Source organism: Physeter macrocephalus, chromosome 21 (assembly GCF_002837175.3).
Source record: "Physeter macrocephalus isolate SW-GA chromosome 21, ASM283717v5, whole genome shotgun sequence".
Lineage (NCBI taxonomy): Eukaryota > Metazoa > Chordata > Mammalia > Artiodactyla > Physeteridae > Physeter > Physeter macrocephalus.
Window position 1 is genome coordinate 86,091,623 of NC_041234.1, and position 23,041 is coordinate 86,114,663.

The following is a 23,041-nucleotide window of genomic DNA, read 5'->3' on the forward strand; positions in this document are numbered from 1 at the left end:
AGTATGGAGGCTCCTTAAAAAACTAAAAATAGAACTACCTTATGACCCAGCAATCCCAATACTGGGCATACACCCTGAGAAAACCATAATTCTAAAAGACTCATGTGCCAAAATGTTCATAGCAGCACTATTTACAATAGCTAGGACATGGAAGCAACTTAAGTGTCCATCGACAGATGAATGGATAAAGAAGATGTGGCACATACATACAATGGAATGTTACTCAGCCATAAAAAGAAATGAAATTGAGTTAATTGTCGTGAGGTGGATGGACCTAGAGACTGTCATACAGAGTGAAGTAAGTCAGAAGGAGAAAAACAAATACCATATGCTAACACATATATATGGAATCTAAAAGAAAAATACTGGTTCTGAAGAACCTAGGGGCAGGACAGAAAGAAAGATGTAGACATACAGAATGGACATGAGGACAGCGTAAGGGTAAGGGTAAGCTGGGACGAAGTGAGAGAGCGGCATGGACATATATACACCACCAAATGTAAAACAGATAGCTAGTGGGAAGCAGCCCCATGGCACAGGGAGATCAGCTCAGTGCTTTGTGTCCACCTAGAGGGGTGGGATAGGGAGAGTGGGAGGGAGATGCAAGAGGGAAGAGATATGGGGATATATGTTTATGTATAGCTGATTCACTTTGTTATACGGCAGAAACTAACACACCATTGTAAAGCAATTATACTCCAATAAAGATGTTAAAAAAAATAGAAGTTTGGTAGTTTGGGAGGAGCCTGTGACTCTTTGTATTAGAAGTTCCTTCTGTTTAGAAAGAATGTTTGACTCTGGAGAGTTAGAAAGGCCAGGGTGGGACTAAGATAAAAAAAAGAGGGAAATGGTTTCTTTGTATTTGCTCTAGCTTTAAGAAAAAGTGTTAAAGGGACCTTCATGTTTCCTTCCAGTATATTGTTTAGGCAAGAACTCTGGGCCAAATCTCTACACATATAAAAGAGTGTGAATTTGCTTGTTTGGAGCATTCTTTTTGGGTACGTGCTTTCGAAACATGAATTTGGTAGTTAGGCAACAGGAGAAACCCCAGCACCCAAGAATTCTATTACTAGGTGTATACTCAAGAGAATAAAAATATATGTCCAGATATGGGGATATATGTATATGTATAGCTGATTCACTTTGTTATAAAGCAGAAGCTAACACACCGTTGTAAAGCAATTATACTCCAACAAAGATGTTAAAAAAATATGTCCACACAAAAACTTACACATACGTTCTTAGCAGCATTAGTAATAATAGTCAAAAGATGGAAACAACTCAAATGTCCATCAACCAATGAATGGATAAATAAAACATGGTATATCCATATAATGGAATGTTATTCATCCATAAAAAGGAATGAAATCCAAATACATGCTACAACATGGATGAGCCTTGAAACATTACGCTAAGTGAAAGAAACCAGTCACAAAAGACTATACATTGTGCGATTCATCTGCATAAAATGCCCAGAAAAGGCAAATCTATTGATACAGAAAGTAGGTTAGTGGTTGCTTAGGGCTAGGGGAAATAGGGGGTAGGAGAGTGGTAGCTAAAAGGTATAGGATTTCTTTTTGAGATGATGAAATGTTTAAAAATTGACTATGGCAATGGCTGCACATATCTATGAATACACTAAAAAAACCATTGAATTTTACACTTTGAATGGGTGAAGTATTTGGTATGTGAATTATATCTCAATTAAGCTTTTACCAAAAAAAAGTAATCCAAGAAATTCTTGGCATCTCCTTACTCCTCTGCCCCAATCCTGCTTAACACTACCCTGAAGGGATAGGACATGGAAACAAGCAAGTCTGGATGGGTCGAGGGTGAGAACATCAGGAGTCTAGAGCAAGGGGGGCACCGCCAAGGAACTTTTAACTTGTCTTGAGCCCTCTAGTTTTTTCCTACTTAGTGAGGCTTAGCCAACCTCACTCTTGTAGCTTTGGATTGAGTCACTGTTCCAGAGCACCTATATAGGAGAAACTTCTGTGCCATTAGTTCACATCCACAGTTCTTGGAAGTTCTAGAAAACTTCAGAGAATTTGGCTGCTAACTTTTGATGCCAAGGTACTCGCTGGATATATGGGCCACTGCTATTTCTAACTCTCAGATTAAATTCAAATTTTTAAAAACCTGTCTTATCTTTTCAACAAATGGTGCTGGAAAAATCAGATATACATTTGCAAAAAAAAGGAAGGAAGGAAGGAGGGAGGGAGGGAAGGTGAAAGGGAGGGGGGAGAGAGGGAAGGAAGGAAGAAAGAAAGAAAGAGAAAGGAAGGAAGGAAGAAAAGCAAAACCTTGACCCTTACCTCATACCATACACAAAAATTAATAAATTGGATTTCACCAAAGTGAAAAAAATTTGCTCCTGAAAAATTAACACAGTCATTAAAAAGATGGAAATACATACTACAGACTGGGAGAAAATATTTGCAAATTACGTATGTGATGAAAGACTTGTATCCAGAATATATAAAGAACTCTTATAACTCAATAATAAAAAGACAATTCAATTTTTTAAATGGCAAAGATCTAAATAGACAGTTTAACAAAGAAGATACACAAATATCCAATAAGCATGTGAAAATACATTTGATATCATTAGTTATTAGAGACATGCAAATTAAAAAAAACCACAATGAGATACCATTTTATACCCACTAGAATGACTCTGATAAAAAGACAGACAATAACAAGTGTTGGCAAGATGTGAAGAAACTGGAATCCTCATACATTGCTAGTAGGGATGTAAAATGGTGCAGCCATTTTAGAAAATAGTCTGGCAGTTTGTTAAAATTTAAATATATACATACTATGTAACCCAGCAATACTATTCTTAGGTATTTACCCAAGATAAATGAAGACATATGTCCACATAAAAATCTGAACATGGGGCTTCCCTGGTGGCACAGTGGTTGAGAGTCCGCCTGCCGATGCAGGGGAGACGGGTTCGTGCCCCGGTCCGGGAAGATCCCACGTGCCGCGGAGCGGCTGGGCCCGTGAGCCATGGCCGCAGCAGTGAGAGGCCCGCGTACCGCAAAAAAAAAAAAAAAAAAAAAATCTGAACATGAATGTTCATAGCAGCTTTATTCATAATAGCCAAAAGGTTGAAACAACCCAATGTCCATCAAATTATGAATAAATAAATAACTGTGGTATATCCATACAATGTAATAATATTATTCAGCCATAAAGAGGAATGAAGTAGTGCTATGCTACAACATGATGAACCTTGAAAACATGCTAAGTAAAGAAGTCAGCCACAATAGTTCACATACGGCATGATTTCATTCATTAAAATTCCAGAATGAGCAAATCTGTAGAGACAGAAAGTAGATAAGTGATTGCCTAGCAATGGGGGGACTGGGGGATTGGAGCATGATGTCTAAAGGGTGTAGAGTTTCTTTTCGTGGTGATGAAAATTTTCTAAAATTGATCCTGGTGATGGATACACAACTCTGTGAACATACTAAAAGCCATTGGATTGTACACAAAATGGGTGAATTGTATTGTATGGAGGTTATATCTCAATGAAGCTATTTTTAAAACTATATTTGGAGACAACGCATTTTCTTCCACTTTGAGGGAATGGCCATAATGAGAAAGATGAAAGTAAAGAACTAAGAACAAGAGGCCAGTTACTTCAATGGTTGCTAATGGAACAGCCTGCATCCCTGGATCAGTCCCCACTCAATGATCCTCCTCAGTTTACTCAAGAAATAGCTCTGATGCTAAACCTCTCCCATTGTCAATAATTCTTTTCAGCACTGAAAATAGCACCACTATGTTGAAGACACCTTAATAATGGCACTGTCAAATGCTTGACAGTTAGCAGGCTGGCTTTCATCTTGCTTTGTTTTGTGATTCCTCCACCCTCTGCTTCTCATATCATCCACATTGGAAAGAAAAGGAGGTCAAATCAAAATTACAAGTTTGAAAATATTCTTTGGTCATGTCATCACAGGTTGTCAGGAAAGATCTGAATATAAGAACTATGCAAATATCTTTAGGGACCATCCTAGAAAACAACATATCCACCAAGGTGATTACTATTATCAGGTTGGAGATCCTAGGAGCATAGAGAGGTGGAGGGCATTGAGAAGAGTAGCAACTTAGTGAAAAATATCTAAACAGAAGCAACACTGTAAGACGAATACAGTGTTACATGTTAACATGGAGCCAGAAGTACTCTTATAGGTCATGTACTTATCTCAAAAACTGAGGTCCAGAGAAGAGATGTGATTGGCCCCCATTACACATAGCTAGTGGAGAACACAGTGAAGACTAGAACTCAGGTCTTTGAATCACAGTTTAGGGCTCTTTCCATATGCTAATGTTGGATATTGATAGACTAGTCAGTGTGGGAGACTGGAATACTGTGGCAAAGCTTTTGATTGAAAGGACCAAGCCCCGGCTCACTCACTGCTCAGAGCCAAGAGCACCTCATCAAGAATAAAACTCTAAGATGATAAATTACTGAAGAAATAACCAATCATCAGACTACACTTGGTCATTTCTTTCCAGAAGAACAACAGCGTATTCGATGTTTGGCCACTTCCTTTTTTTTTTTTTTTTTTTTGGCCGTGCTGTGTGGCTTGCAGGATCTTAATTCCCCGACCAGGGATCAAACCCAGGCCACCGCAGTGAAAGCGTGGTGCACCACGTGGTGCACCACCAGCAAATTCCCTTAAGCCTTCTTTTAAAGCATAAAACCAACCTCAGTGTGAGACATCTTGAAGTCTATATTACATATAGCAAGGTAGTTTGCAAACTACCTCCTTTCAAAGAGCCCAGCCTGGCTTCCCTTCTTTGCTCTTTTCTACTTCATGTTCAAGCCAGCCCTCTCAAATCCTGTCTCCAGGAATCAAATCTGTGGAGGGTTGAGGAGGGGGAACTTTTGGTAATGCAAACATTACCTTTCCAGCCTTGGTTTTCTCAAGCGAAGGTCAATGATAAATGACCTCCCTTTTGGGGCATAATTTATGTCCACGTGGCCTTTTCTATTGAGCCCAAGGTTGACTAACAGGACACAGCACTAGGAGGAGAGAGCGGTTGGCTCTGGGAGACCTGGAGGCCAGGGAGTATAAGTAAGACCAGATGCGGCTGAAGGGGGCAGAGGTGGGGGGCATGGAGAAATACCGGCTACACAAGCAAAATAAAGTCACATCCACCTTGGGAAATGCACTCAACATTTCCAAGGTTAACTCCAACTTGTCTTCCTGTGTTTCCTGCAATTAACTTTGTGCTTCCAGCACCCAGTTATTTAGTATAGCAAGATTGAAGGGGCAAGTCTTTCCTGGAATACTTAGCAGCAGTTCAAACATCCTTCACGCTCTCATTTTCCTATTCTACCATCTTATGGTTCAAAACATTTCTTAAAACTCCTGTTCTAGCTTCCAAGGCTATGGGTAATGTTGGAATCAGCTTAAACCTCTTTTCTGTTATTCTGAGACCTAAAATCCCTGGTTCACGTAGTTAGTACTAGAAAGATATAGCCAGAAACGCGCACACACACACACACACAAACACAAAATAAATTCATCCAATTGAAAACTGGCCTAACAAAGCTAACACAAATCCTAAAGGCCATACTTATCCCTTAGGCAGGGATCTTGAGGCAACAGTGAATCTTTGCACAGAACCTGAAAATGGACAAAACTGAGAATAGAGATGCCAATAAGTATGCATGAAAATGGATGGTGTGAGGACCAGCTGTAGCCCTGTGTAAGACGTCAAAAAGCCAAAAGTCTGTTATTAAAGCTCTCCATCTCTAACAAACAGAAGCACCATGCCCTGTGCTTTACAGAAATGAATTTAAGGCTAGACCATGTATCTACTAAGCCACTACTACCAAGTGAACCAGAAATTTGGGTTCCAGTTTCTAGGTGTCCATGATGTTTAAGCATAAAGGTCCATATGTGACTTGATTATAGAAATTAATAGTTGGATAATTTTGTCAACACACTTCAATCACTCCAGCTGCCAAGGAATCAAAAGAACAACTTCACCTGAGAGTGAACTAATATGCATCATCATCCAACTCTTCATCGTGTTTTCCCTGACCTCCTAGAAATCCATTACAGCCCGTGGGAGTAGCCAGAGCCCTACTAACTACTCCTTATTCCATTAGCAATTTCTTATTGAGGTGAGGAATAAATTGGGACCTCGTCCTACTAGTGATGGTTAGCTTCCCTGCCTACACAGACCACAAATATCTCTGAGGAAACTGGTCTTCTATATGGGCAAAACATAAGCCCTGAAAAGATCAAAGGCTCCAAAAGCACATCCAAACAAAATAAAAACAGAAAGAGAAGAGAGCCACGTCCACAGATTTCTTATCAATCAGCATAAGCCAATCAGTCAAATGGTACACATGAGAACAGAAGCAACAATAAATCTGGTATAATCAACTGGGCTGTTTTAACTGATCATTATTTAAACAATGGGGGAGAAAACTACATGATTTGGTCTGTTTGGGATCCAGTTAGAGCAAGACTGAAACCAAGTGATGGCCTTGACTTCATGATAAAAACGTTCCATAACAAATAGCCTTGACCATACTTTGTCCTTTCTGCCTGGTGCCACATTTAGCCAAAGACAGGCATGGAATCTCATCCAAGCAAGTCCGAGCCATTGCAACACATGTGCCTGCAGCCTGCACAGAGGAAGATCGTATTCCCAAGTAGTAAGAATACCCACCAGTAATCAAAGTGACTGACAGGTGTTAACATTAGGGCTGTCATCACTAGAACTGGGAGATGGGCTGGGCTCCAACATTTTGAATTTGGCACCAAATTTCAGTATACTCAGCACCTATTTTGTAATTAGTAGGTTTTGTCCTTGCACCCCCAAATTTTGTTATTTAATGTCCTTGCTGTAACCACACAACAATGTTTGATTTGTGGGTTACCCCATGCATACCAGTGAGGTTAGAAACAGTTAGCTCCTAATCATTCAGCATATTCTGTAAACAGCATTTCCTAGCGTGCTCCTAGAGCATGTGTGTATGTGTGCGTGTATCTGTGTATTCCATATGTTTGTGGTTAAATAAGATTGGGAAATCCCGGGTCTAAATTAAATGGGCTTCCTTTCTGCAGGACTTCTCAGAACATTTAATGTGCCAATGAGCAATGTGAATCTCTAAGAAAGGCATATAATTTGCAGCATTTCACAACTTTATTTGACCACAAAACCCTTTTATGAAGAACTCCTGGGGGTGGGGAGATGGGGACAGTTCTCAGAATACACTTTGGGAAAAACTGCTTTAAAAGTCTGCTCTCAGTGACTTCCAAGTGAGTAATAGATCGGAGCTGCCCGGGTGGAATATGCACTCCTTTGGAAGCCCCCCTATGTCTTCTGATAGACCTAAGGATAGTGTCTGGGACATTGAAAACAGAGGGCTTCTCAGAACATCTCAGAACAGCTACCTGGGCCATGTGAGAATCTCCTTATGTCAACAAACATTTATAGAGCATCCACCATGAATCAGGAGGCTAAGCATTAAAAAAAAAAAAGGTTAAGATTACTTTAACTTTGCATGGTGTAGACAGAGAAGTTTTCAGAAATAACATGATATTTGAAGTAGGGCTTAAAAGATGACCCCCAGGAGTCAGGGTAGGCAGGGGGGAGACATTTTAAAGAGAAGGAACAGTACGTGCAGAGGCACTGATGCCTGCTACCTTGCGCACTCCTCCCTGACGTGTCTGTACACACACCATATCATACTCTGGCATTTCCTAACGTGTTCCCCAAAGAAATGGGAACCAACGCTTGAAAGGAGTTGGAAAGCTTGCTGTAGGATGAAAATCCACCCATCACTGGACAGGAGCTTGTTTACCTAAGAGGCAGAGGTGTCCTTTTATTTATTATTAGGAACAATCACAGAATGCTGAGGTATGGTACATTCCACAAAATGCTGGAAATTTGTGGTAAGAATGATGAAGGTAAAGTAGGGGGAAGAGTGCTAACATTTATTAATATATATGTAAACTGCCTGCCAATTTACATATTTTATCTCAATGATGAATTGTATGCATCCATATTTACATTGCGTGTTTTGATTTACAGAGTGCTTTCATATCCATGATTTCATTTGATCTTCATGAGAATCCTGTGAGCATGGGTAGGGCAGGTGTGATTAGCCCCTTTGTACAGAGGAGAAGTGTGAGCCTCAGGACAGTTACGTGGTTAGCCCAACGTCACAGAGTAAGTGGCAATATCCAGATTAGAAACTACATCTTCTAAATCCCAGTCTTACGTCCTTGATTTGTATTTGTCCTGTACTTCTTCAAGAGGCTGAAGGGGGCTTCCCTGGTGGCACAGTGGTTGAGAGTCCGCCTGCCGATGCAGGGGACACGGGTTCGTGCCCCCGTCCGGGAAGATCCCACATGCCGCGGAGCGGCTGCACCCGTAAGCCATGGCCGCGGAGCCTGCGCGTCCGGAGCCTGTACTCCGCAACGGGAGAGGCCACAACAGGGAGAGGCCCGCGTACCGCAAAAAAACAAAACAAAACAAAACAAAAGAGGCTGAAGGTACAGGGAAGCAGAGTTATGCCTAATGTTAGAAAAATCTTTCTAAAAATCACAGCTGTTCAACAGTGAAATAGGCTGTTTTATGAAATTGAAATGATTGTAGAGTATATCCTTGCCATAGGAGGGAGATTAAATGTCATGGCTTCTAGAGTTAAGGTCACCCTCAACTCTAAGATCCACTGATCATAAAATTCCTAGACCCTACTTCTCCGAGGTGAGGTTTATGATGATTAATCCTGTTCCTGGACAGCTCCTGTTCATCACACACTTGGTCCTCAAAAAAGAGATACTCTTAGACGCTTAGGAGTTAGAACTTTTCCCATCGCAGATAAACCCATTGCTGTGATACAACAAACACAGATCACATACAACCAATACCTCCAGGTTTCTCTCAGATCACAAAATGGTGGCGAACGGATAGAAGCCACCCATTTATCCAAATTACCATGTATATGAGTTCGCGTTTTCCCAGAAACTTAAAATCTTGTAGCACACAGTCTATATCAGAAATTATGGGAGGAGGCACAGTTCTGCATCTGAACACTCATCATCCTGACATGGTGAATCTACTTTTTTTTTTTAAGAATCTATATAGTTGTTCAAACACCAAAGGTATTTTTTAAGAGGTAGAAAGTATGGACTGATAATAATCCACACTTGTCTTGTCTGATGAGGGACCAGGATTCTCTTTACAGCCAAAGAAACCAGCCACTGTTCCAATTCCCCTGGAACATTTTTTGTCATATATTTACAGCTTCCTGTGCTCGAGAGAATGGTGCATCTGTCTGATGGAGACGCCTGGCTGCATTCTTTCCCAGATATTAATATAGGTGGCACTTTAGTAGCATAACCAATGACATGAAGAACCTGATTTGGAGAGAAACAGATGGCACCATCTTTCTTGGGCTAATTTTAGGATCCTGAAATAGTCCCTTTCCACACAAACCATCAGTGGAACCAGATTAAGACAGCTATGTCACATGGCAAAGGGAGAGAGAAAAAATGTGGTCTAGTGTGAGGCAAAGACAACAAACCAGAAACCTCATTGCTTCCCTTCATATTCTCCTTTCATTGAATATGAGGGTCACTTCCACCTCTTTCCATCAGAATGGATGCTGAATACCCATGTAAGAGTATCTAAGAAGAAATGAGTAGGCAAATCTCATTTCTATTCACATACATTGAACAATCCAGGTTGCATCATGCACTAGCTAAATTCATATTCCAAGAAGTTTGTAGGACCTAGGCTCCAACACATCTTTTCTTAGCAGATAAGGAAGCTAATAAGTGACCATTCTACCTGGTAAGTCAGAAACAGATTGAATTTCAAAGCCTCACATTCCTGGTCCATTGCTTTGTCTGCTGAAAAGACCTTTCTCCCAAATGAGACATAATATATCAGGTAAGGATGATGAGAGGTGGGGGAAGAGTCTCCCAACCAGAAATGATGTCCGAGGTATAAGATGGTCAGCCAAGGATTTAGAACAAATGAGAAGAGGTATAATCTGGGGAAAAAGCACCTACCTGTTTTCCATCCAGAGTGTAGAGTTTTTTGACAACCCCGGTCTCTAGTTTGATGGCTTCAGTGATATCAGTGAGGACTTGCTCAAAAGAGTGGGCTGTCTTCTTGTTCAGAAGCACACGCACAGCCTTCCGAGGCTTCACCCCACTGCGGATGATGGTCACCAGCTTGGGGCGCACAAAGTCCTTGTTTTCTCTGGCCTGGGCACTGTTGCTGCTAGCCAGGGACTGAGGGGCTTTCATATTAGCAGATGTCTTCACATTGACAGACCAGTTGGGATTGACATTCTTGGTGTACTCCACCTTTTTAAAGAAGTTGTCTGAGGAGCAAACATAGCTTTCCCCTAAGGGAAGAAATAAGTGGTGATTAGTTTAACAGCAGGTATATGGACTACTCTAACCAAATTAATACACACTGACCTTGAAGTAGGACTTCTGGAAAAATGGTGATAATAACAAACTTCATGCGCAATTCCTAATTAGGCCCTCTAACAACTTGGCTCATTCAAATTCAAGAGCAAGCAATCAGCAAAATATTCTTCATCATAATGGCATACTTAGTTGAAAAAATCCTGTAAAGCTAAGGGTCCCAAAGATAATGAACATACCTAAGTATAATCTAACAAGTGGGGTTCTCAAGCTTGATATGATTTCATTTGAATTGAAATGTTTACATTAACTCCTAGGATGTGTGTTAATGTCTAGGGGCATTACTAGAGCGTTTTTAACATGTCTCTATTTCTTAATGTTCCTGTCCTATTTCTGGACACACAGCCCTATTTGTTATATTATGAACTGAAGAGAACTTTCAAAATCAATACATTTTTATTCCAAGTCAAAGTGACCAAACTAACCTTGTGTATTGGGCTTACATTGCAAACTTGCCAAGAAGCCAAATTGTACTTTGTACAGAGTATATGGCAAAGCAGTAGAATACTAAAATGTGAAATGTGTGTGTGTGGTGAATGTATGTATGTGTGTATCATTGTGTCTTTTACCCCCATACCCAGGTGGAGAAACTATCTAAATAACAACCTGTAGACACACACACACACACACACACACACACACACACACACACACTCTATTCCCTGTGTCTACAAGTCTAGCTCTTGCTTGAGAAATGCCCTCCCCTGTTTCCACCACCCACCCCTCATCTTTCCATCTTCCTGAATGCCACACACTAGCTCGGTGTATTCAGGGCCGTCTTCACCAGTGCTCACCCTTGGCTGCCACAAGTAATGAGGTGGAGATGTGAGAATACACCATACAGCCTGATTTATGGATTGGAGGGATCCAGTGTAATTTTCACATTTACCATGGGCTAGAGGAAATGACTAGTACAGCGGAAGAAATGCAGGGGCCAGAGGCAAGAGGAGGGGATTAGGCACCTGGGACTAGAAGCTGGAGAAAAGAGGAAGAGAGAGAGGCTCAGCCTGGGGCAGAGACTGTTGGAAAAGGTTGCATTTTTTGAGTGAAACACATTAGCCTCAAGGTATACAGAAGTTCATCCAGAGGTTGGGATGCAGAAAACCAGTGTGATTTAATCAGGCTTAACTCATCCGTAATAACGCTAAGTCAATCAATCACCCCGAGCCCGTGCAAAGAAAGCATTAAACACAATTATAATCTGATGGCTCTTCTTCCTTTGGTCTCAGCAGGAGAACCGAGCAGACATTCACAAACGCCTGGCTGATGATTCACTCCCTGTGCACATATTGATTGCTTTGCTGTAGCACCAAAGCTTTTAAGTCGTGTTAATTGATAAATTTCTCAGTTAGTGCTCAGAGAAGATTCAGTGAGATTCTGTAGGGCACCTTTGAGGACACTTATATGTGTGTGTGTGTGAGGAGCGGGAAGGTAAGTGGCTTGTGACGTATGCAAAGTGGCTTCCAACACTGCTCTGAGTCCCAGATGCTGCTAGTGTTCTGTCTTGACAAGGGGACCAAGGCATGGTTTGTAGATGAGCACAGGCCCTCACTCCTGCACCTGGTGCATGCACGCACAGCCAGGATGGGGCGGTCAAAGACCGCAGCCAAATGAAACCCTAATTTCTCTGGCTGTCACTGGCTAACCCAATCCTACACAAGTGATTAGAGGATGTGGTCTTTAATTTTTGACTTAAAGGATGAAGAGACCCTTTCAATTCCCCCACATATTCACAGCCAGTATTCCCCACACCCTAGAAATGGGACGCTACCAGATGCACGGGCACCTTCCAAGAGGTCACTCGCTTTGAGTCAGATGTTTTCCGTAATTTGTCATGTACTTGGAAACTCTGTCAGACAACTGGTGGTGTGCAAATGTATGAGGCTATATATTTATGATTTCTCTCATCCACATCTCCTCTGGAGAGTCAGCTGCGCAGCCCTATTAGGACTCTGGACTTTTTTTGCTCCCATGTCTTAAACCTCTTAAGCCTCTGAACTATTGAGTATGATTAACCACCCCCCATGAAAATGAACATGATGGCAGACAGCTATAGTATCATATGGCGCCCAAGAACTTTTCAGAAGGCCCAGCTAGCAGCCAAATCTATGTTGAACACTTTCCAACAGTACATTTTAGTCTCTCCACTCTCTTTCCTTTTGACCCCAATATGAAGTAATGGAAAAAGAGCAGCTGATGTGATGTCAGTCACAGTGGGGTTCCCCAATATTTCCTAGTTGTGTGCCCTTGGGCAAACTAACCTCCCTTTTGGCTTCAGTTATTTGTCTGCAAAGTGGGGATGATGATAACAATACCTACCTCTTCAGGTTGTTCTGAGGCTCAGAGCAGGTGATGCATGATATGCAGGGCTGAGCCCAGAGTCTGCTACATAGTGAGCACTTGATAAATGCCAGCTCTCATTATTATTAAGGCCCTAATCTGAAGGAATAGAGACAGAACAAGAAAAAGAGCCAAGAGGGAAAGGAGGAAAAAAGGGTGGAGAGAAAGGAGATGAAAAGAGGAAGAGTAGAAGCTGAAGGAAATAAAAGCAAGCAGCAGCAAGGGCAACCATCTTGGAACTGAGCTATAATCATTATATAACATGAGCACTGCCCGGGACCCAGGCTTCAAAGATCATATTTCCTGCTGGTTGAAAGGAGGCCTCCGGTTGCATCAAAGGCCAAATGTGGTAGCTTCATGGATAACACCTAGCAAAGCCACTTGCTGCCTCTGCTGGTTCACACTGAGGGCAGAATATCTTTTAAGACCATCTTTTTTTAGAGCAGCTCTAGGTTCACAGCAAAATTAAGGGGAAGGTACAGAGATTTTCCATATGCCCCCTGCTCCCACACATGCCTCCCCCGTTATCTGTATCTCCTACCAGAGGGCAGGATGTTTGTGGTGGTTGAGGGGGAGTCAGATAGACCTGGATTTAAATCCCAGCCAGGCATTTACAAGCTGTATGACATCAGGCAAATCATTTAATCTCTGAGTCTCAGCTTTTCTGCCTACAAATTGAAGCTATTGCGCTAGGTGACATCTAAGGCCCTTCCAGCTCTTAAGGTCTGTAAGAAGGAATTTTCTTCTCTTTTCCATCTCAAACAGGCTCTAAGAGATAAAGTTGTTATGGCAATTACATGTTAAAGAAAAGAAATAGGTGCCCACCACTGAGGACTCTCCCCTTGTACTACTGGAAAGACATCAAATGTGCTGCTTCTCTCGACCAAAGCTTCCTGGTTCTGATTTTGCAAGTGTCTGCAACGTGTGCTGCCAGAGCTCGGTGCTTTCCTGCACGTCCAGCTGCCTGGCACTTGGAGCTGGGCGAGGTGTGTTGTACCTTTACACAGCTGGGTTCCCATCCTGCCACAGCTTCCAGGGGCCATTTCCCACTCATTAGAAGCCTAGAAGGAAAGCTGGCTTCAGAGCCAAGCAAGCCGACAATTTGCTGGAATCGACAATCTGCTTCAGGGTGAGGGGGTAAGGAAATGAAGTCATGGAAGCACAGCTGAAAGGGCAGGAAGGGAACAAGCTATGGGCTCAAGATGATCTAATGTCTACCTCCCTTCACTTTCAGGAGAGCTCCATTTTCAAAAACATTAAACATGTTTATAGTTGCTCAGTGCAAAAGCACTTCTGCCTGGGCTTTCTCCTCTTTTCCTGGGCTTTCTCCCTCAAGAAGGAAAATATTAAATGGTGGTTTATTGTATTATCAGATCTATTAGTGATGTATCACTCTCCCAGGTATCTTAAAATCCTCCTCTTTGGCAGTGTGCTTGCTTTCGTAGTTAGAGGATAAATTAGTGAGAAAGTGGTTCCATCTCATTCAAACAAATGAGCTATGGCAAAGAAAGTGGATCATAGCTGGTGTCACCATACAGATCTTCCAACAAGACTGTCACAATCGTAAATATTCTGTCCCGTGGTCTGCATAATAATGCTCAAAAGGACACCCCTAAGATTGATCTGGGTACTTACATACAAGGAAGTGAGGAAGGAATTAGACAGTACATGAAGGAAGAATAATTCTCCAATGAAAGATTAAACAAGACAAAACGAAAAGTCACTGGTGGATTTCATTCACTGACCCACTGGGAATATAGCTAATACGTATATGGCCACGTTCTGGCTGGCTTCACGAAGACTGTTCATGTACCCAAGGAGCTGTGGGAAAGCTGATATCAATAACCTGACTTTGGTCCAAAATGGTCCCCTTAATACTTTCAGTATCTAGCAGCAGACAGTAGACTAGAGGCATTAGACAAAGGAGTGCCACAAGGCCAGAGAGATTATTAACCAATTGCTTTCTATTTCATTTTATTTTAGGCTAAATACTTAATAATGGGGCAATTTGGAAACATAGTATGTTCTATGCTCCATTATTCCTTTAAGATCTACAAATCAAAAAACAAAAACAAAGGTTTATGTATTCCTAGGAATTCCCACCATTGTACGCAGCTGAAGGGAACCATCAAGATCACTTAATCTAGTACTTCCCAACTTTAAGTGCTCATAAGACTCACCTGGGGAAATCTGTGAAAACAGACTCTGGAGCACTAGCCCTGAAAATTCTGAGTCAACAAATCCGGGGTGTGGCCCAGGAATTGATATTTTTCTAAAGCCCTGAAGGATTCCGAAAGGCAGCCAGGTTTGGGAGCCACTGGCTACTCCAACCCTTCACTAGCATCATCATTTTTTTTTTATTGGAGTATAATTGCTTTACAATGTTGTGTTAGTTTCTGCTGTACAATGAAGTGAATCAGCTATATGTATACATATATCCCCTCCCTCTTGGACCTCCTTCCCACCCCACCCCCATCCCACACATCTAGGTCGTCACAGAGCACCCAGCTGAGCTTCCTGTGCTTTATAGCAGGTTCCCACTAGCTATCTATTTTACGCATGGTAGTGTATATATGTCATTCCTAATCTCCCAGTTTGTCCCACCCTCCCCTTCCCCGCCCCCTGTGTCCACATGTCCGTTCTCTACGTCTATGTCTCTATTCCTGCCCTGCAAATAGGTTCATCTGTACCATTTTTCTTACTACTATTATTTTTTTTACATCATGAACAATAATAGTCCCTTGTAGCTGTAGTTTTACCTTGTCAATGTGTTTCCATATTTATCATCTAATTTTATCCTCACAATCACTCTAATAGATAAAGAAGGCAGGTATTACTAGTCTCATCTTACAGATAAGAATATTACAATAGATATACAAAATGTGGTCTATACATACAATGAAATATTATTCCTCAAAAAAAAAAGGAATGAAGTGTTGATACATGGTATAGCATGGACAAACCTTGGAAACATTTTCTAAGTGAAAGAAGCCAGTCACAAAAGACCACATAGTGTATGATTCAATTTACATAAAATGTCCAGAATAGGCAAATCTGTAGAGACATAAGGTAGATAAGTGGTCACCTAGAGCTGGAGAGAATACGGGAAATGGGCAGTGACAGCTAATTGGTATAGGGTTTCTTTTTGGGGTGATGGAAGTGGTATACAATTCGATTATGGTGATGGTCTCACCACTTGTAAATTTTCTAAAAGTCATTGAACTGTACACTTGTTTGTGAATTTTACAGTATGCAAGTTATACCTTAATAAAGTTCGTTTTTTTACGTTGTTTTAAAAAGAGAGAACATTAGTCACAGTGATGATAAGGACAAACTTATAGTCATGTAGCTTAACCAGCTATAAACTAGGATGACTCAAATAGTACCAGCCACCCTTTATTGAATGCTATCATGTGCCAGGCAGAATACTAAACACTTCGTATCCATTGTTTTATTTAATTCTCAAAGTAGTTATTCCCACTTCACAGATGAACAACTGAGGCTCAGGGAGTCTAAATGGTTTCCCCCGAGTTCACACAAGCTAGCAGGTAGCAGAACTGGGATTTGAACCAAATCGGATTCCAAAGATTTCTTTTCCTATTATAATCTTCTGCCTCTAAGATGAGAACCCAATGCCTCTGACTCTTCACCCAGGGATCTTTCCAAACTCTTTCAATTTGAAGTCTCTTGGGAAGCAACATGTATGAATTACTATTTTAAAATCTTTCTTTTAACCTCTCTCAAAGGTGAAAAAAGTAAAGGACTTCTGTCCTCCATTCCTACAGTTGCAAAGGACAAAAAAGAGGAGAGAAAAAGACCCTTTTTCTTTATCCTCTTCATAACTGTACCTTTTCCCATCTGGCTCTGTGGTAGTGGGATTTTGGTCACATTTCTCAATGCTGTCCCAGAGATACCCCAGAATTTCCTTGACTGAATGGGCCATACTCAGGACTGAAAGGGCACTGAGGGCCACTGCAGTTTGTGGTTGTATGTGACTTGTGGATAAATGCAACTGAGCCTTATTTACATTCTGCATAGTCCAGAAATTCACCAGGAAGTACTACTATTGCACCCGGGAGTGGTAGATGAGAGGAGTCCAGTCTAACAGGACCCAAAAGGATCAAGAGAAAAGAAAGCTGCAGTCTTCCAAATTGCATTTATTACCTATATTGAGCTAAGATTATCACAACACACACCCCAATACACACACACACACACACACACAGAAATCCAGGGAGGAAAATCAATATCAAGGGCTAGTCCTTGAGCAAGACATGTTAAAAAATGGATTTGGGGGAGTGGGCAATCTGTGCATGATTCCACTCTTACATCAGACACAAGAACATTCTAATCCTTGCTCCAAATACAATGTCACTTGATTCAGAATTCTGCCCGAGCATATATCTTGGTCTTTAAAAGATCACAGCTAGTGGAAATGAAGACATACTGGGTGATTCAGGGTGCTTTGTTTATGAAAATTATTACAGAGAAACCCCTCCAGTTTGACTGAGATGTGGATTTTACAGTGACAAAAGACACACACCCTATCGATTACGCTGTTGGACAGCTCCCTCAGCCTAGCTTCAAGTCCTTCAAGTTTGCCCTGACTCTCCTTTATTTTAAGATATTTGCTAGGAAGGGCAATCCTTCAATGTTCAGAAGAAGCCTAGGATTAACCTCTACCTGGCCATCCAGCACCTGATCAAATAATCTAAGCCTCCTCAGCATTGTTTCTCAAGGTCAGCTTGGAGAAAAACCTCAGACTTGAACCCCGAGACCCAGATCCAGTAGCCATGTGGACACTGTCTTATAAGTAACTAGCCCCAAATCACTCAACCTGACTTGAGAAACAGCAGCTACTTGCGAGAATGTGGTCTTGTAACAAGGGAAGCCCTCATGCTCCTTTGTCTAGGAACACAAGAAACCTAGAAGCAGAGAAGCAGAGGCGGGGCACTCCCATCCATACCAAGTCCTTTAATGTGCTGTTTCTCCTTCCTTGCCGGCTGTTTCAGAGAGATCTGCCTGTTCTAAACTCATCTTTGCTTGAGGGAATGGAAAGAATGAGGAGGGAGGGCTGGTGAGTGGGAAGAGGTTTTGGGGGGAACATTTTCATTATCACCACTCCCGAGTACTGTCCTTTAAAGTACTGTCAGGCTAAACTGATCACATATATTACACCCATTACAAGGTGGGGTAGGGAGGCATCCTCAAAATACTTGATTTGATAAAGTAAAATATTAAGACCATGTTCCAAGATCTGTTTTTCTAAATGATCACAAAAAAAAGACTTCATGGCTGGGCAAGTTTTGGTAAGAGCTGGGATCTTCCCTATTTTTGAGTTGGGTACACAGGTTGTCGGGATTCTCAGCAATCTTGTCATAAAATTCGATTGCAAAACCAAAATCTGAAAAGGATTTAAACAGATTTAGGCACAGTGAGTCAGTTCCTATTCTAATAGGGATAGTCTTTATTAAAATACCAGACATACCTACAGCTTTTTTTGGTATTTCTCTCAATGACCTCAGCCTTGGGGACACACCCTGAAGTGGGCTTTTTAGAAGCAACAGCTGAGCAGTGACCACTTACCTAAAAGTATAATCCTTTGTGAATATGTCCAGGAACTCCAGCTTTTAGGGTGCATATTTCCATGAGTTGCAATTCACAAAGAGTCTCTCAGCAGTTCAAAGGATATTAGCATATAATATTTTCTCTCTGTTAACCCAACCAATCTTCTTTCCTCATTTTATACCCCTAATGATTTTATGGTCTGCCTCAATAGTGCTATTTAGAGTTAACTATGAACACATTCTAGAGTAAATGACACAATTCAGAATTGTGCCAGCCCAAACTGAAGACCATGAAGGGTAATGGCTGATGATTCTGTCAATGCCTATAGAATTAGAAGTCTAAGCAGCAACTTTGTGTTTTTACAAACACATTTCCCAATTTCTTTTAATAAAATCCAAGAAATGTACCCATAACTAACGATGCCACCTCCCACTAAGGGCCACCACCCACTCCTTGAATTACCTTCTTCCAGTTCATCCATGCTTCCGATTTTCCTGGATCCATCAATGGTGTAAATGTAACGCACTCCCTGAGGCAGGTTGATGTTGTCAGACAGAGATCGTGTCAGGTCAGCCAGCAAGGCGTCGAAGCTGCGAAAACGGTCAGAGGACACAGCGTACACAATCCCCTTGAAGTAGCGGTCCCCATTGCGGTAGAAACGTACCTTCTTGGCTTTCTTCTCGTTGCTCAGTGCCTGCAAGGTTCGGGTTCGGTAGAAGCTACAATGGGCGCTGTGAGTGGGGCTAGGCAGCCCATTCATCCGCGAGCCTCTCATGTTCCTGGATGTCTTATCTCTTTCATCAAAATGTCCAAAATCAAGTTCCATATTTTGGTGGAACCTCAGAGACCTGAGTGTTGGAGAAAAGGGTGGGGATGAAAAGAAGCAAAGAAAAAGGGGTGAGGAGGAAAAAAAAAAAAAAAGAAAGAATTCAAATATTAGCCGGATCCAGATCTGCAATCTGCTGCTTGTGAAAAGAACTGGTTGAAAAAAGCCCGTGACCCATCTGCTACTTGCCCCTGACCTGCAGGAATACTGATTTTAATAGAAAAGAAGGAGGGGCTGGAGGGGTGCTGCTGGCTGTGGGCATTGGGGTGAGAGATGGGGAGGGAGGCACTTCTGGCACTGTTCCAAACACAGGAGAGGGAGGGATTTTGAAATAGCTTAAAATCCTGGGACTTCCTGACACTGGCTCCTATCAAATTGTAACTTCGGGCTAAATACATTAAAACTGGCATCTGTTTCCTCACACATGCCCACATGACTAACGCTTGTAAATGAATCCATAGCCTGACAAAATCCCCCTTGAAGGGAACAGAAGGACCTAGCCAAGGTTAGCATCTCTAGCTCAGGAAGCAATCTTTGCATCTTAGTAAAATGACTATGAAGGGGAGTGTTTTAATTTTATCCCAAACCCTTTTTTCCTACTCTAATGTCTGCATCCCCTCCCCCCAGAATAAACTGGGATTCTCCTTTAAAGGGACAGCCTCTAGGGAATAGCCAGAGTCTTTGTGCTATTCATCAAACCCCTTCCCCACCAAGCTGGTGCAGCTATCCAAGATTCATAAGAAATAAGCTGAAAAAAAAAAAGGATTAGAAAAATCAGTTATTTAACGAGTTATTAGTTCTGCTGTACTCCTGGTATCCGCCCCCGCTTCCTCTATGTGCTCTACCCACCCCCACCAATGATGCAGCCCCACCTCTTAATGGAATCATTTAATTGTTGAAAGATTCCCAAATGAATCCTTTAACAGCATATGGGACCTTTAGAAGCAAGCACACCTTTCATTGTTCTGGGCTTCTACCCTGAATGAAGGGGCATTTTGCCCTCACAGCAGGCAATTCACCCCGAATTTGTCTATTGCCCAGGTATGTTAGCTGAGGCAAAAGATGGTCATCTGTCAGATTTGCTTTCCCCCTTTCTGCTGAAAGGAAGGAAGGAAGGAAGAAAGAGAAAGAAAGAAAGAACGAAAATCACAGTATGAAACCAAATACAACGGAAGCCCCAAACGCTAGCAAAGGTAGTGACAGCCTAGGAACCAAACTATTAACATGCATCGCACAGATGGAGATAAAAGGACTCACAAAGCAAGCAGGGCTCAGCTGCTACACACTGCCACATTGAGATATTTGCAAGGGACCAGGAAGACAGGAGATAAAGGAAGACTGGTGCCTAGCAGGTTTGCCAGGCTCGCTCCCTCTATTCTCCCAATGTCACCATGACCTGTGCTGAGCTCAGCATTGTCTCTGTCAGACAACCTGCAGTGTAAGAGACCCCACCTCCTCAAGACAAGTAGCAAGCATTTCCCCAGGCGTGCCAGCAACGCTTGGCTTTGCTTTAGATTCTGGGGTGCTATTATTCTAAAATCAACATCACACTGAAAACAAAGGAACATCAAACTCACTTTTCTAAAGGAAAATCCCAGGTAGGCTTAGGAAAAAATCTGATAGAATAAGGCCAAAAAAAAAAAAAAAAAAAAAGAGGAGGGAGATAAGAGGGAAAGAGAGAGAGAGGACACACCTAGAGAGGGAGAGAGAGAGAGCTTTGCCTTGTGCTTTTCCCGTTTGACATCTGTTACATTCTCCCTGAAAATCACTGGAAAGCCCCACTCACCGGTTTTCTGCTGGTTGGGTGGAGATGCTGAGAGAAAGAAAACCAATCTCTCTATGCCTTTGTTGTCTGAGCTCCAAGCAAGAAATTCCTGCCAGGGTGGATAGATGCCTTCTAGGTCCTAGTGCCTTGTCCAGCTTCTTCCCTATAACTCAGGCTTAGTGAATCTCCCCCAACCTCCTTTGATTAATTACATGCTTTTTTTTTTTTCAACTCACCGGCTGCATTAACAGCTAGAAAGGTTTCATTTATAACCAACAGGAAATTGCAGGGTAGCAAAAAGATTGCACAGGCAAGCTCAGAATGCTCTAATGAGCAATGTGCTAGTCTTTTCTTTTAGGGAACTGGCAATTTCACTTGGCCAAAACCTTGGCCTAATCTGCCTGGGAGCCAGACTCACAGTCAAACCAGGCTTCTTAGAAATTGTAGCTCTCTTCATTTAACCTTGAGAGAAAACAATCAAATATGCAAATTCTTTACGGCATTTTAGTTCATGCATCCAACAACTGGTTGTTTGGAAATGAGGTTAGTGGAGTAGACTAAGAAGCAGTAGGAAAGGGACAAGACAAGGGAAAGTCATTCCAGAATTTCATGGAGGAAGAAGTTGAAGATGGATCCCAAAGACCTTTTAGCTTGGTGTAATAATTTTGTTAATGGGATCTGCAGCGTTCACCTTTGAGAATTTGAGACTTCAAATCGAACCCAGAGACTTTTCTGTGTGGAGTGTGATGGCTACAAGATAAATATTAATAGCTGTTTCCTCAAACTGCCTATTTGTTACTAACTGGCTTCTTTATATCAAATATGTTATGAAGGGCAAGGAAGCATGCATATTGAATTCAAGAAATCAGGCCAAATTATAAGACAAAAGAAGAGTAAGGTGAGGGTGGGCTACCATATTCACAACTGAGGCTACATGCATTAATATGTAGCAGTATTGAACTATCATGGTTCCATTTTTGCTTGGCTTCCAGGAAGCTCAGAGCTAATAGCATGCTCAGGAATTATCTTATGTCTGATTCCTAATATAATTAACCCTACTTTTTAGAGATAATGCTAGATGATTTATAGTTAAGCTCTTGCTATGCACGTATTTTACTGTAAGCTGCCTTAAAATGGGATTAAATATATGATTTTTCTTCTCTGGAAGGTGGTAGCTCAGCAAAGCCTGAGCTATCTATGTTAGTGGGGTGTTTAGCGTCAAGTGTGCAACCTGCCCAGTCAAGTCCTCCCAACAGTTTCCTGCTGCTCTCCTCTTTTCTAAATAAGTACCTCAGGGGACAGCATGTGTCTGCCTTGTTTTCTTCCATTTGTTTCTGCCTTACATTGTGGCCACCTCTTGAAAACTCAGGGTTATTCAAGTCAAGGGCAGAAAAATATCAAGGAATAGAAGTAGAGAAATATGGAAATTCCAATCAATGGCTGCAACTTCCTTGCCCAGCAAAGCCAATGTCTTAACTTTTTTTTTCTTTCACATAGTAAGCATTCTGTAAATACACAGCAATTGATTTTGCATCAGAACTCAAAATCATTTTATTTCTGGTGAAGATATAAGAATGGATGGGATGATAAAACTTAAACATGAAGGATTTGGAATAGATCTTAGAGAAAATTTCCTCATGATCTAGGCTTTTTAACACTACTGTGGAAGCAAAATGTCTTTAGAAGACAGTCTAGGGTAGATGACTTTGTTTGCTTTACATATACCAGAGAGCAGAGGGTGAACAAGATCAATGTTTCCCAGTGTGAGGTATGTGGATGTTAATAGGTATTCTTTAAAAAGAGAAAAAAGTTCTATGGTCAAATATGTTTGAAAAGTGATGGGCTAAACAAAATTTGTTTTCTTTATCATAAACTTCTCAGGGCCTTTAATATACTTAAAACATGGTACAAGTCTCCAAGTAGGCAATTTAGTATAAAGGGCTTCCTGCTTTTTTTTTTTTTTTTAAACTCAGGATCTTTTTTTTCCCAGAGCATCTCATAGACTTATCTTCTGTGGGAAAACCTTTTTCAAAAACTGGACTAGGGGGCTTCCCT

At 41.6% G+C, this 23,041-nt stretch overlaps 1 protein-coding gene across 1 annotated transcript in view; it reads right to left on the reverse strand.

Moving 5' to 3' along the window:
• DCX (doublecortin) overlaps nucleotides 1-19,238 on the reverse strand; it is a 111,590-nt gene extending 92,352 nt beyond the window's left edge. Inside the window, exons 1-2 of the mRNA XM_028482750.2 lie at nucleotides 18,858-19,238; nucleotides 10,062-10,402 (exon numbers count right to left, since the gene is read on the reverse strand). Coding sequence (XP_028338551.1) covers nucleotides 10,062-10,402; nucleotides 18,858-19,221 — 705 coding nt within the window. The 5' untranslated portion in view covers nucleotides 19,222-19,238. The remainder of the gene's footprint in view (nucleotides 1-10,061; nucleotides 10,403-18,857) is intronic.
• Between the last annotated feature and the right edge of the window lie 3,803 nt (nucleotides 19,239-23,041).